We start from the raw sequence: 16406 nt of genomic DNA, 5'->3' as shown, positions 1-16406 counted from the left end.
GGGTTGTTTTTTTTTTTTTTTTTTTTTTACCATTTATTACAAAGCAGCATTTAATTACCCTAGAAAAAATCAGATTACCTTTTTTGGTGACAAGTTTTGTGAATCTCTAAAAAAAGAAAAAAGTTGGTATATTAGTTTTCACTCAGTAGTGAAAATCAAATATCCTGTTTCACATAGGATGTTTTATTTCATCTTCATAAGATAAGTATTATTATTCCCATATTACAGATGTGGTAACTGTAGCACAAAGGTTTTAAGCTGGAAATCGGACCATGTCTATCTAATTAAGAAGACTTAATTCTTCTTCTTAATTAGACAGAAGACTTAATTAGACTTAAACTCTTTGGGGTGCTCTTAAGCTCTCAACTGGGTGTCTCAGTTGGTTAAGCGTCTGACTTCAGATCAGGTCATGATCTCATAGTTTGTGGGTTCATCTCACATAGGGCTATGTACTGACAGCTCAGAGCCTGGAGCCTGCTTCGGATTCTGTGTCTCCCTCTCTCTCTGCCCCTCCCTGCTCATGCTCTGTCTCTCTCTCTCTCTCTGTCTCTGTCTCTCTCTCTCTCAAAAATAAATAAACATTAAAAAAAAGAAAGGAAAAGAAGACCATGCTCTTTCTACGACATCATGTTGCATATATTTAGATCAAGGTTCTTCTTTATCCTTTATTGATTTTATTTTTTAGGATCTGTATATAAGTGATTTTTCTATACAAACTTTTTCCTACCTTCTTATTAACTGATTTCTCTGGCAGCAAAACATCATGCTTAAGAGCCCAGCCTTTGGAGGAAGATCCAGATTGAATCTCACTTTTCCACCAGTTGATGTTAATTGGGCAACAAGTATTTTTTTGGTGGACTTGAGATGAATAACATGCATAATCTTTGGAGAAAAGTGTCAGTAGCCTAAAAGAAAATCTGGCTTGTTTTCTCCTTCCCTTGCAGGTACGTGATGACGTGTACCACAGTATACTAACAAATAACCTCCCTAATCTCCTGGAATATGGCAACATCAACGCTCTGACAAATTTATGGTATACTGGACAAATTACGAATTTTGAGTATTTGACTCACTTAAACAAACATGCGGGCCGATCCTTCAACGATCTCATGCAGTATCCAGTGTTCCCATTTATACTTGCTGACTACGTTAGTGAGACCCTTGACCTTAGTGACCCGTCAGTGTACAGGTAAGTAAACACATCATCACCTTTAACTTTGTCATATGCTGTCTTTGTTTCATTAAAGTCCTATTAGCATTTTCAGCCATGCACCAATATAGAATGAATATACAGTGAACTCCATCTGTCCATCACCACAGCTCAACAGTTATGAAGATTTTTACCAAACTTGTATCATCTCTTTTTTTCTTTTTAAAACAAATTACAGACATCTTGTCACGTTACTCCTGTGTTCTTCAGTACACATCTCTTAAGAAAATAGAGAACGTTTTCCTACTGTTACGTTATAGTGCCATTACCACATAAGAAAATTAACAGTCATCTCATGGCGTCATCCAATACCCAGTCCGTTTTCCTGTGTCCCCCAATACATGAAAGATGTCTTCTTGTAGTTGATTTGTTTGCATCACCTTTGGTTGCCCTGTCTCTAAAGACTTACGTTTCGACTAAGCCTTTTTTTTCTTATATGTATTTTTCTTTCTTTTTTCAACGTTGATTTGTTGAAAAAAACAAAACAGGTCATTTATCTTGTAGGATACCCCCCACTCCCATGTTAGTGCTTCTTCTTTAGCTTCTGTATTTTCTAGCAACTGGAACTTAGCTCTAAAGGCTTGCTTAGATTGAGGTTCAACCTTTTTTTGGCAAGAATCCTTTATACGTGGTGGTGTGAACTTCATATCGCCCCATATCAGGAGACACATGATATCCCACTGGGGTGATGCTCAGATTGACCCAGCAGTTCAGGCTTCCAGTGAACTTCCATTGAACAGGCTTCCATTCCATTCCAGTGACAGGTTTCCATCATTGCTGATTATTTCCAAAGTCATCTATTTCACTTGTGATACAAAATGGTGATTTCCAGTTCTCTCATTTCTTCTGCATTTTTTAGAAGAAGACATACAAGATGAGTGTGGGATATTTGTTGTGTCAGAAAGCAAGGAAGTTAATACAGTCTTGTCAGAAGGACTTGGGAGCCATATTTGCATACCCAAGTTCACTGTAAATGTTTTAGATGAAAAAGTTTTAGATATCTGTTAAACAACAATATAAATATGACCAACACTATTGAACTGTATACTTGAGGATTGTTAGGACTGTAAATTTGGTATCGTGTGTTTTTTTACCACAATCAAAAAATAAATAAATAAAGGAATCAGGAGCCAACCATAAGTGGATTCCACTGCCAAAGATAGGACAGTCTGAGCATCAGAGAGAATAATGACTACAATCAATTATGCCATGTTTAAATAAAAGAACACTTAAGTTAATAATGATACTTTTTAAAGACCCCTCCCAAACAAGTTTACAGGTCACCATTGGACCTAGTTATGGGCACCAATTCCTTGCTTTTAAAATTTGTCAAACAAGGGGCACCAGGGTGGCTCAGTCAGTTAAGTGTCCGACTTCAGCTCAGGTCATGATCTCACGGTTCGTGAGTTCGAGCCCCATGTTGGGCTCTATGCTGACAGCTAGCTCAGAGCCTGGACCTGCTTCAGATTCTGTATCTCCCTGTCTCTGACCCTCCTTTGCTCATGCTGTCTCTCTCTTTCTCTCTCGGAAATAAATTATACATTAAAAAACATTTTAAATAAAAATAAATAAATAAAAATTTGTCAAACAAAGCAAAGGAGTTAAGGAGCATCTGGCTGGCTTAGTCAGAGAAGTATGTGACTCTTGATCTCAGGGTCATGAGTCTCAGGGTCATGATCTCAGGATCATGTTGAGGGTAGAGATTACAAAAAAATAAACTTCAAAAAATATTTTAAATAAATAAAGCAGAAGAATTAAGCATTTATCCTGCTTTCCTGAATGGATTACATTTTATAGTTTTCAAATAGCCCTTGTTGATAGGGAAATATTCTGGTGATTTTGTTTTTTTAAAAAATTCTTTTATGTAATTTAAAGAAAAATTGACTCCAAATACTCTACTTGGTATATTGGAGTATTTTAATTATAACTACTGAAAAGTAGGCCTAGTTCAGATAGTTTTCAAGAAATAAGAATTTTATATCCTTGAAGAAATTGAATTTTATATCCTTGTCAATTTAAAAAATAGCAAGTAGCCTGTTACTTATTTTCCAGACATTTTTATACACTCCTGATGGACATTGAGACATTTTATACACTACTGGTATAAACATACCAGTCTTTCTGGAAGGCAATGTGACAGTATATAGCCAAAGAACTCTTCAAATGTGCATACTCTGTTTTATCAGTATAACTTCTGGGGCTCTTTTCTTAGGAATACTTAAGAATGGTGTACTTTACCAGAAAGATTCCCACTGGGAGTAAGTTTCATGAGGGCAGAACTCTGTCCGGTTCATTGCCGATGGCGCCTGGCACTACATGCAAACATTTATCCACGTGCATCATCATTACATCATTGTTTTTAAGTAGCCAAAACTTAGAAACAACCTAAATGCCCCACACTAGGTTTGCATCAACTGTTTTATGTTGCTGCCATTAAAAATGGTACTTTAGAAATATATAATATAGGTGGGGAAAGATGTTATTTTTATTCTAAATATGAGTATACATATACAGATAACCCAAAAGACATCTGGAAAGGTATATACCAAAATGTTTTATCTGTGAGTAATAGTTTTATACCTGTTTTGGGGTTATTCTGTCTGCTCATCAGTAATTTCTGATTTTTTTCAACCATACCAGTAAGTATTACCTGTGTTCAAAAAAAACCCCATTTACACTATTTAAAAAAAGCCTGGATCTTAAACATGATTTCTCCTATTTTGCGATGTGAATTTGCATCTATTCTATAAAACTGTTTTATTTTTTAACATTTTTTGGGGGGTGAGAAAGTTCTCAAAAATAAAATTAGTGTTTAGTATCACAAATTTCAATATCCCTAGGAAATAAGTCCCCCCCAAAAGGGATACAGTAATACCCAGCTAAGTAGGCCTGGTTTGACTTCCTGAAACTCTAGCACATCCTGATGCTGATGTGGTCACGGAGCCGGATGTGGAAACTCCAGGTGGCTGTCCCCCCCCCCACCCCCCCCATGCCACCAGTTCAGCTGGCTCCTCAGCCAGGACTCATTGCAGAGTGCTCCTGCCTCCCTGATGCTGCATGAACACCAGCACGGACCATTGACAGGCGTGCAGATGTGCTCTTCACCATGAGCCTTCATGTCAGTCCCTGGCTGCGAATTAGATAGAAAAATACTTATTTCACTACTCACACTCCGAATCTCCACTCAATCATTTTACACAGGTGTCATTTTGGGGTGCCTGGCTGGCTCAGTAGAGCATGTGACTCTTTATCTCGGGGTCATGAGTTCAAGCCCCACATTGGGCATGGAGCTCACTTAAAATTTAAAAACAAAATTTAAGTGTCATTTCTTCAATTTTCAGTAACTAGTCTAATAATCATATAACATCTCCTCATGATCGTATTTCCCGTCCAGACTGCCCTTTCGTCTTCACTGCCTTACAGGTGTAGGTCTGGGAAATGGACACAGTAACTTTAGGGCTCGGCAGGAGCCCACTGCTTTGGGCAGCTTCCTTTGTGATTCTGGGGGAAGTAGAGGAAGCGGGGAGAGGAGGAGGGACAGGTCTTCTTGTCTCGTTTACTCGTAAGTCAGGAATCCCCAGTACTGGTATGGATCCATTTAGAAAAATTCTACCTTACATCGGCTGATTAAATTGTGATTTTGAAAGATGGCTGTTAGTTGCAAAGCAACATGTATGAGCACGAAAGTAAGGTCCCAGTTTTTGCTGGTAACTGATTTACTTATGGGATGCGGATGGGTAGGCAGCTTACTCCTGACAGTATCAAAACACTTCATATTTTTCTATCATCTCTTCACTTGTAGAAATCTCTCTAAGCCGATTGCTGTGCAATATAAAGAAAAAGAAGATCGTTATGTGGACACGTACAAGGTAGGTTTAGTTTTCCGTCATATTTTGGTAAATGAAAACTCAAGTTTAATTCTATAGACTGGTATTTTACCTAATTTTAAATTGATAGTATTAATTTTTCTATTTTTCTCTTCTTGAAGTGCTTTGATTGACAGACACCTGGAAATCATTGTATGATTTTAAACATTACTGTCTCTGTTCACTTTGCTAGAAGAGCTAGAAGCAGAAATACACTCATTGTGGCATAAATTGGAAGCTAATAAATAGTCCATTGATATACTCATATATAAATATATGTTTTAAATATAAATATATAAATATATATTTTAAAAAATTCACAAAGGGGTTCTCGGGTGGCTCAGTCAGTTAAGCATCCGACTTCAGCTCANAAAAATTTTTAATCATAAAGATTTTCAGAGACCTGTTATTTGTATTCCCTAGTGTTATTTATATAACAATATCAGTCTATTTATAATGTACCATAATTCTCTATTACTCATATTCAGCAAATTATACATTGGCTTATTAGTAGAAATTTACCAGATTTTAAAGTTTAAAAGTATAAATTATCAGGGCCCCAGGGTAGCTCAATCAGTTAAATGTCAAACTCTTGATTTCAGCTCAGGTCATAATCTCACTGTTCATGAGATCAAGTTTTGTATCAGGCTCTGAGCTGACAGCACAGAGCCTGCTTGGGATTCTTACTCTCCCTCTCTGCCCCTCCCCTGCTCATGGTCTCTCTCTCAAAATAAAAACTTTTTTTTAAGTATACATTATCTAGTTCTATGAAATTAACATTAATGGAATTCGGTTGGAAATTTTTTGAAAAACCTATTAGCCACGGGCTACGTTCTTCACATTAGCATCAAGGTAGGAGCAGCTCAACCAACTTTCTAATATTCACATTGTTTTATGTCACATTTCCAGAAAGATCTCTCCAAGCGTCTTATAACTGCCACCCCTTGATTCTTCGGCAGTTGAAAATGGGGCAGTGCTATGGAATCCAGGAGAAGTGACTCCAGATTTCACTATCACCTGCCTTGTTATCAGAGCCAGACAGAAGCTATGGGAGATGAAAATTGTGACAGTTTTAAATATTTGGTTGAGCTTCCTACTTCATGATGGGAAGATAGGAGTGGTGAAAAATCACCCATTCTTTATTATCTCAGTGAAACTACATTGCAAAACAGCCATAAAATGTTAAACATTAGTACCTATGAATTTCAATAATGTGATACAATTTTTCCGTTGCTGTTGCTTTTCCACTGCTGGAGAATTTCTCTAAAGAACGTAGCATTATAGCTTGAAATTCACTTTTAAAATGTAGACGTTTCTAGTGACAGTAGTTGTTCTCGACCTACACATTATAAACCCTTAGTTGGGAGGCGCAGTACAGAGCAGGTGAGGTTCCTGGGACGGAATGAAAGTAAAGGTGCGGACTGAGACGTGCGTCTCGAGTGGCCAGGCCTCCGTGGGGCGCCAGGCAGGACCCCTCAAGGTGGCTGCAGGCCAGACGTGGGTGGGAGGGAGGGCGGCCGTGGAGATTGGCGCCGAAGGGGAGCTGGCGCGGGACGGAAGAGAAAACCAGCGAGGCTTTTCCGGCGTTGCCCAGAGCGCGCTCTCACCACGTGGTCTCGGTTACCGTTCCCTTCAGTACCTGGAGGAGGAGTACCGCAAAGGGGCCAGGGAGGACGACCCCATGCCCCCCGTGCAGCCCTACCACTACGGCTCCCACTACTCCAACAGTGGCACTGTGCTCCACTTCCTGGTCCGGATGCCCCCCTTCACCAAAATGTTCCTAGCCTATCAAGGTAAGAGGCTCTTTCAATGTATGTTTTAAAAGTTAAATTCAAAGTCGTTAACATACAATGTGCTCTTGGTTTCGGGAGTAGAATGTAGCGATTCATCACTTACAACACCCAGTGCTCCTCCCAACAAGTGCCCTCCTCAGTGCCCCTCCCCCATCTGGCCCATTCCCCCCCACCTACCCTCCCCTTCCTCTCCGTTTTTGTCTTATTTTTAAGGTAAGGATTATTTTATAACTACCTAAAATATCTTGTTGGGTCATTAGGAAAAAATTAAAAAAAACTTGACATACTTCCTGAGAATGTATTGAGACTAATCAAACCCCAGGAAAAAGAATTCTACTTAAGAATTCTATTTATTCCTTCGGAAAATTCTCTTCAGGAAAATTTGTAGTAAGCCCAATTCTCTTGCTAATGTGTCAGATTTTAGCTGCAAATTAGGCATGTCTAAGCTTATAAAAATGCCATTCACTTTCTAAAAATTAGGATGCAATTCACATACCATAAAACCTACCCTTTCAAGGGTATGCAATTCACTTTTTAAAGATGTTCAGTTTTTAATAGTTATTTCAGATCATGTAAGTTATCACATCGGGAGAATATGTTACTATAATCTATTATAAGTAACTAGTTAAGAGGAGAGCCACACCGCCACCTTCACCATAGTAACTCTCTAGTTAATAATCTACCTCAGTGTTTTAAGTGGCGGCCTGCAGGCCGGAAGATCACTTAGAGGCACATTTACTAACTTGTGTGCAAATAGGGACATACTCTCCGCTCGGTTTCTACTGAGCACTGTGTGAGCTCTGTAGTTGTTCCTCATGGCACCCACAGTCTTTTGTGGGATCATCATCCATTCATCTACTCAACCCTTCTTGAACTTGTTTCGATATTTTTACTCACATGCAACCTCTTGGAGGAATGCATTTTGTACTGTCTCTACTTGGTCTGTTTGTACTGTCTCTACTCCTATATTCGTCCCTGTGTAAGTACACAGAACAAATGTTCCACGCGACAGCTGTTCAAATATTTGAAGGTTATTACCCCGCCCCCTTTCTCCCTTCCAGTCCTGTTTATCCTCACGCTAATTATCCTTAGTTAATTTGACATTAGGCTGAGAGCCGCCTTTATACGGGGTCTTATCACAGCTGCTGCAAGGAATACAAAAAATAAATAAGACTTACTTTCTGTACTTACAGAAGAGTTGTAAAAATTCATGTGTAAACCATCCTTGTTTGCTCTAGTTTCCAACTTGTTGCTAATCTGATCGTCCTTCTGGACATGTTCTGGTCTGTGAATGCCCTTATAAAAAAGTGGCAATCAAAACAAAAAAGAATGGTTCACATGTGGTTTGGGACCACTGAGGTATATAAGAGAGCTATTACTTCCTGCCATTTTTTTCATGTAGCCCAAGAATCTGTTAATGTAAAACTCCCAATCAACTACAATTTCTTAATTCTTTTTTACATCTATTCATTTTTGAGAGAGACAGAGAGAGAGAGAGAGAGACAGAGCACAAGTAGGGGAGGGACAGAGAGAGAAGGAGACACAGAATCCGAAGCAGGCTCCAGGCTCCAAGCGGTCAGCACAGAGCCTTACACGGGGCTCGAACTCATGAACCGTGAGATCATGACTCAAGCTGAAGTCAGATGCTTAACCGACTGACCCACCCAGGTGCCCCTACAATTTCTTAATTCTTAAAGATATACTGCTATTATGCTGTTTACTTCATTGTGTATTTAAGAATGATTTAAAAAAAAAAGGAAGCTACTGCAGTCCCCATAAATTTTGTCTGATTAAGCTTTAAATGATTTATGCTGGCTTTTGAATTTGTTTCTAGACTCCTAGTGTGGTCCGGGGCTTCTCACCTTGGCACTGGTAGGCATTTTGAGCTGCATAATGCTTGGTTGTGAGGACCGCTCTGTATTACAGGGTATTTTGCATCATTCCTGGCTTCTAGGCACTTGATGCCAGTGCCATCCCCCCCGCCCCCCAGTTGTGAGAAGCAAACATGTCTGTAGACGTTGCTAAATGTCCCCCGGGGACAGAAGCGCTAGGTTAAGAACCACTAGGTCAGTACGCGCACATTCGAGATTAGGGATTTGTAGTGCTGCTTTAAGTTAAGAAACAACAGTGAAAGTAAAAACCCGCACAGAGCCCTCGGGGTGCTTCTGTGGTCCCGCGGCTCCGGCTGGATGCGGTGTCTAGTGTGGATACTGTGACTCCACCACAGCCTTTCAGAATTGCCTTTAATTTTTCTAGATTCCATTTAGATTGGTTCCCTTTTCTCCTGAGCCAACTGACTCAACAGAAGAGACGAGAAAGTAATAAAAGTAATAGAAAATGTTGCAAGGTGGGGCAGCTCAGACTTGGGGAAGAAATTTCACATATCTTTTTAAAATTGTGCCTGCTTGATGCTGAGATTAGTCTGCGACATTCTCTACATGAAAAGATCTGTTCAAAATTTCAGCCACTTCGGGGCGCCTGGGTGGCTTAGTCGGTTAAGCGTCCGACTTTCGCTTAGGTCATGATCTCGCGGTTCGTGGGTTCGAGCCCCGCGTCGGGCTCTGTGCTGACTGCCAGCTCAGAGCCTGGAGCCTGTTTCAGTCTGTGACTCCCTCTCTCTCTGACCCTCCCCTGCTCGTGCTGTTTCTCTCTCTGTCTCTCTCCTAGAAATAAATAAAGCATTTAAAAAAAAAAAATTTTCAGCCACTTCAAGGGCATTTGGATGGTACAACATGGTTCCTAAGAAGCACTGCACAGCCAGTGTTTTCAGGCGCTGGCCTTTGGGTACCACTTACTGCTCTAGGCGGGCCCTGTGCCTACAGAGTCTCAGAACTCGTGGCCGAAACAAGGCAGAATCAGATTCAGTTCTTGACTGTTAATAGCCTACACCAGAAAAGCTTAACAAAGGAGTGACTGTGCTTAGTTTCATTTGCATTTATAGGAAACTGTACTTCATTCTTTAGCTTAGAGCTGCAACTTCTAAAAAACAATGCCTCCCTCCACCAAAAAAGAAAAAAGATAATACAGTAGTCCAGGGGCACCTGGGTGGCTCAGTCAGTTGAGCATCGAACTTTGGCTCAGGTCATGGTCTTACAGTTCATGAGTTTGACGTCAGGCTCTGTGCCGACAGCTCAGAGCCTGGAGCCTGCTTCTGATTCTGTGTCTCCCTCTCTCAGCCCCCCCCCCCACTCCCCTTCTGTCTCTGTCTCAAAAATAATTATACATTTAAAAAATAATTAAAAATAAATTTTTTTAAAAGTCAAAAAGAAAAACGAGTCCTAATGATTAAAGGTAAAGGAATAATTTTGCTTTCTGATGGGGAAAAAATTATTTTACCTGCTTGAACTTTAGTTTCCTTCTTTATTATTCATTCAAGAATTAAATCATTATCAAGCACCTAGTATGCACTAGTATGCACTGGGCGATATCCCAGACCCCTGCTGTTAATGGGACTTTAATTCTTCTTGGGTGGACAGATAGTAATCAGTTAAACAAATAAATGATATAAGTCCATCCAGTTATATGTACTAGGAAAACATAATACAGATTTAAAATGCTATAATATGGTCTCAAATCATGTATAGAAATATTTATTTTCAAGAACATGAATAACCTCTTTTAACTATGGGAAAAAAATGAACATCACTTTAATCTTTTGGAAGTAGCAGAAGTAAATTAATTATAACAAGCTTCAAATGGAGTAAGGTCTTTGTGTCTTAATTTTATTACTTGTATTTCTTTGTAGATCAAAGTTTTGACATTCCAGACAGAACTTTTCATTCTACAAATACAACTTGGCGCCTCTCATCTTTTGAGTCCATGACTGATGTCAAAGAACTTATCCCAGAGTTTTTTTATCTTCCAGAATTCTTAGTCAACCGTGAAGGTATGTAAAACATTTCTAATTTATATTTCTGTGCTTATTTTATAATTTTCTAAAAATAAAGACAGCTTTTTAAAGTCCTACAATTTGAATCCCCAAATAAGAGAAATACCTTTATTTATCAAGTGTATGATTTTATTTCCAAAGAGCTTGAAAATTTTAAGTATTTTATAGGACTAAATATGTGTGGAAAACGGGTAACTTTTAACTATTAAGGGTATTTGTAAACATGTATTTTTATTTTGTTACAGACATTGCTTTATTCTTTTTTCTGACTGCAAAGGTTTTAATATGCTCATTATTTTTAAAAGTTATGAGTTTATTGGGGCACCTAGGTGGCTCAGTCAGTTGAGCATCTGACTTTGGCTCAGGCCATGATCTCACCGCCCGTGGGTTCAAGTCCCACACTGGGCTCTGTGCCAATGGCTCAGAGCCTGGAGCTGCTTCAGATTCTGTGTGTGTCTCACTTTCTGCCCCCTCCCTGCTCATGCTCTGTCTCTGTTTCTCAAAAATAAAATAACATAAAAAAATTTTTTTAAGTTATGAATTTATTGAGAGCACAGTGTAAGTTAGCTAAAATCTCAATGATTTTATGAGGAGTGACCAAGTTAGAAATAAAACACCCTAACCAAAATCATCTAATACCAAAAAGAATCATGGAGGATAAAATCAAATTTTCTATGATGCCAGTGACCCAACAATCTTGCCTAACCGTACCTGTTTTTTAATAGAAGATCAGGTTACCATTTAAGAGATATTTGTGGGTCATTTTCCTGCATTACTTAATTCCATATATATTTTTTTTTAGGTTATTTTATGTACTGTATTTTTTTTTTTTACAAATAGTTTATTGTCAAATTAGTTGCCACATAACACTCAGTGCTCATCCCCACAAGTGTCCTCCTCCATGCCCATCCCCCCTCCCCCCCACATCCACTTAATTCCATATTTTTATGTGACCTTTAGGAATATATGAAATTGACGGTTATAGGGGCGCCTGGGTGGCTCAGTCGGTTAAGCGTCCGACTTCGGCTCAGGTCATGATCTCATGATTTGTGAGTTCGAGCCCCGCGTCAGGCTCTGTGCTGACAGCTCAGAGCCTGGAGCCTGCTTCAGATTCTGTGTCTCCCTCTCTCTCTGACCCTCCTCTGCTCACACTGTCTCCCTCTCTCTCAAAATAAATAAAAAATTAAAAAAAAAAAAAACTATTAAAAAAAAAGAAATTGACGGTTATAGCTTTAGAGAAGTCAGTGTTAGGAAAAGTACTTTGGAATTGCATTCTGTACTGACTCACCTCTCTGGAGCTGTTTGGAGAGTCGTTAATAAACCCACGTCGCTAATTACCTGGCGCACGTTTTACAACGTTGCCCAAGTGAGAAAGGCCTCTGTGAATTGTCAACACCTGCAGTTTGGGACTCATTTAAATCCACGCTTGTTTTGTCTGTCCCTGGTTTCTTATATGTACGTTTCAGTTATCTGTGGCTTCATAACAAATAACTCCAATACCTAGTGCCTCAAAACAACAATAAGTTTATTATCATTACAGGTTTTGGAGGTCAGAAATTCAGGAACAGCTCAGCCCAGTGCGTTTAGGGGTTTTGGCTCAGGATCTGCATTCACATTGACCGGAGCTGGACCAGACAGGGGATCAGAACAGCTGGGGGCTGGCGGGCATCTCTCTTTATGTAGTGCCCATGCTTTTCCATGTGGTCTCTCCACGTGGACTGCTTTGGGCTTCCTCATAGCGTGATGGCCTTGGACATTTGACTTGTCATCTCAGGGTTCCAAAGGCAAGTGTCCTGAGAGAGACAAGCAGAAGCTCTGTGGCCTCTTCTAACCTTGGCAGTCACGTGGTGGCACTCCTACTGCAGTCACAAGTGCCCGCCCACATTCAGAAGGATGGGGCATAGACTGCCGCTTGATGGGGAAGAAGCAAGATTCTGGAAAAGCGTGCAACACAGCAAGTGTTGGTATAGCTATTTCTGGAAAATATAGTTTGCTCTAATGTACATCATCATTTCCTATCAGCATTCCCATAGCCTTTCCTCATACCTCCAGTCATCTCCCTGTGATGTCCCCAACTTGTGATGTGCCCCCAGAGCATTGACAGTTGGGAATGATTTGGATTTATGCAGACCCTCTGCTCTCAGTCCCTCCCTAGCTCAGCCCTTAGGTGCCTCCTTCACTATTGAGAAGTCAGTAAATCCCTGCTGCTTCTCTGGACGCTGCTCACACAGAGTCTGTAGATTCCTGGCCAGTTGTCTTCAATCTCTCTGTAGCTGTCTGTAGGATGAACTGAGCTTTCCCAGAGGACCCCCGCCCTCACCCCGTGTTAATTCATATAAGCCCTTGGTTTCTATTTCATACCATATCATTTCAAAATACTTCCAAAATTAGCGACTGTCCTTCGAGATCTGTTTTCACAAGATCTAGAAGGAGACAGACAGCAACTTAATTTTATATGGAGCGTAATCAGCTTTGAAGAGATCCTTTTTCATTTTTATTCTGTTATGGTATCCAGATTTTCTGTCCATAAAAGGTAGCACAAACACATTTCTGTAACATTTCTTTTAGGACAGTTTTTTAAAATAAACACTTGTGAGGTTTTTGCTTCCCTACCCAACAATCAGAGAACAGCTTATCTTCATCCTAGAAGAATGCTCTTATTCAATGTGCAGGCATAATTGGGTTGTCCACAGGGATGCTTAGTAGAAATGATGTCAGGACAGACCTCTGGACTCACCATAAAGTTAGTAGTTCATTTAGGAATGTGTAAACTTTGTATGACTTGAATTTTTTAAACTACAGAATGCTAATATTTACTAAATAAAGTCTTAAATTTATTATAATGTTAACACCAATAATTCAAAAATGCTTATACAAAGCCTCAATTTGATTTTAATCAAGTTTATAAATGAGTAGATATTTAAGCACTTAATACATTAGAAGTTTTGGTAAGTGGAATATTGAAATTAGTGGGCAGTGATTTTCTGCTGTTTTTTCAATATGATATAAAGTGGTAGAAGGATAAAGTTAGAAGATCTGAAATTAGGATAACATTCACCCACGTAGCTCCATCAGTAGGTAAGTAAGAAATGAACAGTGATGTTACTATTCTCTCTGCTTCTACTCTTCCTGGTGATAGGACATATGTCTGATTCTGGGAACTCTTACAACCCTGCTCAGTGGGCTGAATGAAGCATGCTTGGGGGAGATAAGCATTAATGTTAATCTTCTCTTCCAGGTTTTGATTTTGGTGTGCGTCAGAATGGTGAGCGGGTCAATCACGTCAACCTCCCTCCTTGGGCACGTAACGATCCCCGTCTTTTTATCCTCATTCATCGACAGGCTCTAGAGTCTGACTACGTGTCCCAGAACATCTGTCAATGGATTGACTTGGTATTTGGATATAAGCAAAAAGGGAAGGCTTCTGTTCAAGCCATCAATGTTTTTCATCCTGCTGTAAGTGACTCTTTTAAAAATATCCATTTCTATAAGGCAGAGCCTGAATAAAGGGATAGCTGTTAAGCTGTTTCTTTAAAATCAAAGAGAATGAGCAGTAGCATTAAACTGTTACCACAAGACTCCTCAGGTTTTAGATTTCAGCTCTTTAAAAATAACTAAGAGAAAAAATTAAGAGGCTGTCTATCCACTGGGGGTGCCTCAGGACCATCCCCAGGTTGAATGAGGACTTAAAGACCCAGATATAGTCAGACTGACAGAAGATTTATTACAGTGATAGATACAAAACAAAATCAGCAAAAGGAAAAGATGTATAGGACAAAGCCGGAGAATACCAGGCACAGGTTTCCAAGAGCCTTCTCCCAAAAGATCTCGAAGAACATGCTTACTTCCTCCAGCAACATGTGTGCTGTCTTCTGCCCGGGAGGCTCATTAGAGACTCAGAGCCCAGGGTTTATATTGACAGCCGGCCGCGTAAGTCCTCTCTCTGACACGTACCCAAAGTCCAGACTCCCAGAAGGAAAGCAGGTGTTCAGTAGAAGCGCATTGTTTGCGCAAACAGGTGAGGCACAGAGAGCCCCTCTTACCAGCTAGGAAATGGTGGGAACTCTCCAGAAACCTGTGTTCCCGTGTAGCAGCCAAAGGCCAGCCTTGCAGTGGGCCTCTCCGTGGAGAGCAGTTCAGGCCTGCTACATTAACTCTTTCCTGAACACTGTCCTCTAAGCGTGTTCTCTTTTGAAATGGCATCATCTGTCTTTACTGCAGAAACAGTATTTGTGCCTTGTTAGAAAAATGTATAAAATACAGACTGCAAAAGGAAGACGTTTAAAAATCAACTTTGATATCACCATCTAGAGGTAAATATCAAAAGCACCTTCTAGACTTTTTTTTACATATATATGAGTCCATTTCTATTAATAGCACTGTTCTGTAGGATGGCCATACAGTAATTTATTTAGCCATCCCTGTTGTTAGATATTTAGTTAGTATTTGTTTGCTATTAGAAACAATAATCCCGAGAGGCGCCTTGGGGGCTCAGTCAGGTAAGCGTCTGACTTCAGCTCAGGTCATGATCCCACAGTTCATGGGTTCGAGTCCCACGTTGGGCTCTGTGCTGACAGCTCAGATCCTGGAACCCACTTCGGATTCTGTATCTCCCTCTCCCTCTGCCCCTTCCCTGCATCCTTTCTCTCTCTCAAATAAACATTAAAATAATAATAAAAAGAATGACCATGCTTAGCTAAGCACTTGTAACAAGTATTTGATCCCTTGTGGTGGCAGTGATGGTGAGGGGAGTAGTGTTGAAGATTATTTAACTTCTGAAGAATCTTTGAAATTTTATTTTGGCATTTATAGAAATGTTATGTCTACATATGTAATGAAATTGGCTATGCCTGATTACCTGCTAAAAGCTACGCTGTACAAATGGGTCTGCACAAACATGACAGATCTGTACCCAGCTGCTGACGGCTGGCTTGCAGGGTGAGGAAGGAAATGCATGTCATTCCCCATCCGACTCTAGGGGAGGACAACACAAAGGACAAATGTGTTTCATTCTTTACATTAAAGAGCCTGGAATTTTCACGGCACTTGAACTACCTGCCAGCGTCGTACTTAACTTCATTTTTGCCTTTTCCTCTACATCACTAAAACAAATGATTTTTTTCAATAATTTTACATTGTACACAAAGTTTTTTCTTTTCCAACACCGAGGGAGAAAGAACAGGGCTGTGGCAAACCTCTTCCAGTCTGATTATTGCCCTGACCCCCTTTCTCTCCAGCTTCATGTCCTAAGAAGGATGACAGCATGGAGGATGCCACCCTCTTTACAATGTTTTAGTCAAAATGAGATACTTGGCGTTGTTTCTTATCCAGTCTTCCACCTCCTGCAGGGGAGAGGAAGCTGTCCCCCCACCTCCACTGACAGCCTCACCAAGATGGCCAAGGGACATCATAGCCTTCTCTCCGCCAGCTTCAAGTCACTTTCAGTGTGTGTGAAAGCCTCCAGAGCAAACACAGGGGCAGGAAGTCAGGCTTAAATTCATCCTCTCCAAGGAGGCATAAGGCATAGATGTGCTGCTCTTGTGCCTACGACGGAAATCAGAAAGACTTGGCTTGGGTTCCAGGGACACTAGTGTTCAGAGTCCCGATTCTTCAGCCCAGGAAAACAAGGAGACATATAGACCTCAAAA

At 40.2% G+C, this 16406-nt stretch overlaps 1 protein-coding gene across 2 annotated transcripts in view; it reads left to right on the top strand.

The window, feature by feature from the left end:
- LYST (lysosomal trafficking regulator) overlaps positions 1 to 16406 on the top strand; it is a 163972-nt gene that overhangs the window by 120224 nt on the left and 27342 nt on the right. For both annotated transcript variants that reach the window (XM_077751733.1, XM_077751732.1), the window contains exons 40-44: positions 945 to 1189; positions 5013 to 5079; positions 6713 to 6869; positions 10615 to 10755; positions 13997 to 14214. In XM_077751733.1, coding sequence (XP_077607859.1) covers positions 945 to 1189; positions 5013 to 5079; positions 6713 to 6869; positions 10615 to 10755; positions 13997 to 14214 — 828 coding nt within the window. The remainder of the gene's footprint in view (positions 1 to 944; positions 1190 to 5012; positions 5080 to 6712; positions 6870 to 10614; positions 10756 to 13996; positions 14215 to 16406) is intronic.

Source organism: Crocuta crocuta, unplaced genomic scaffold (genome assembly GCF_008692635.1).
Source record: "Crocuta crocuta isolate KB4526 unplaced genomic scaffold, BGI_CrCroc_1.0 scaffold59-1, whole genome shotgun sequence".
Lineage (NCBI taxonomy): Eukaryota > Metazoa > Chordata > Mammalia > Carnivora > Hyaenidae > Crocuta > Crocuta crocuta.
This window is presented reverse-complemented; position numbering and strand designations above follow the sequence as displayed.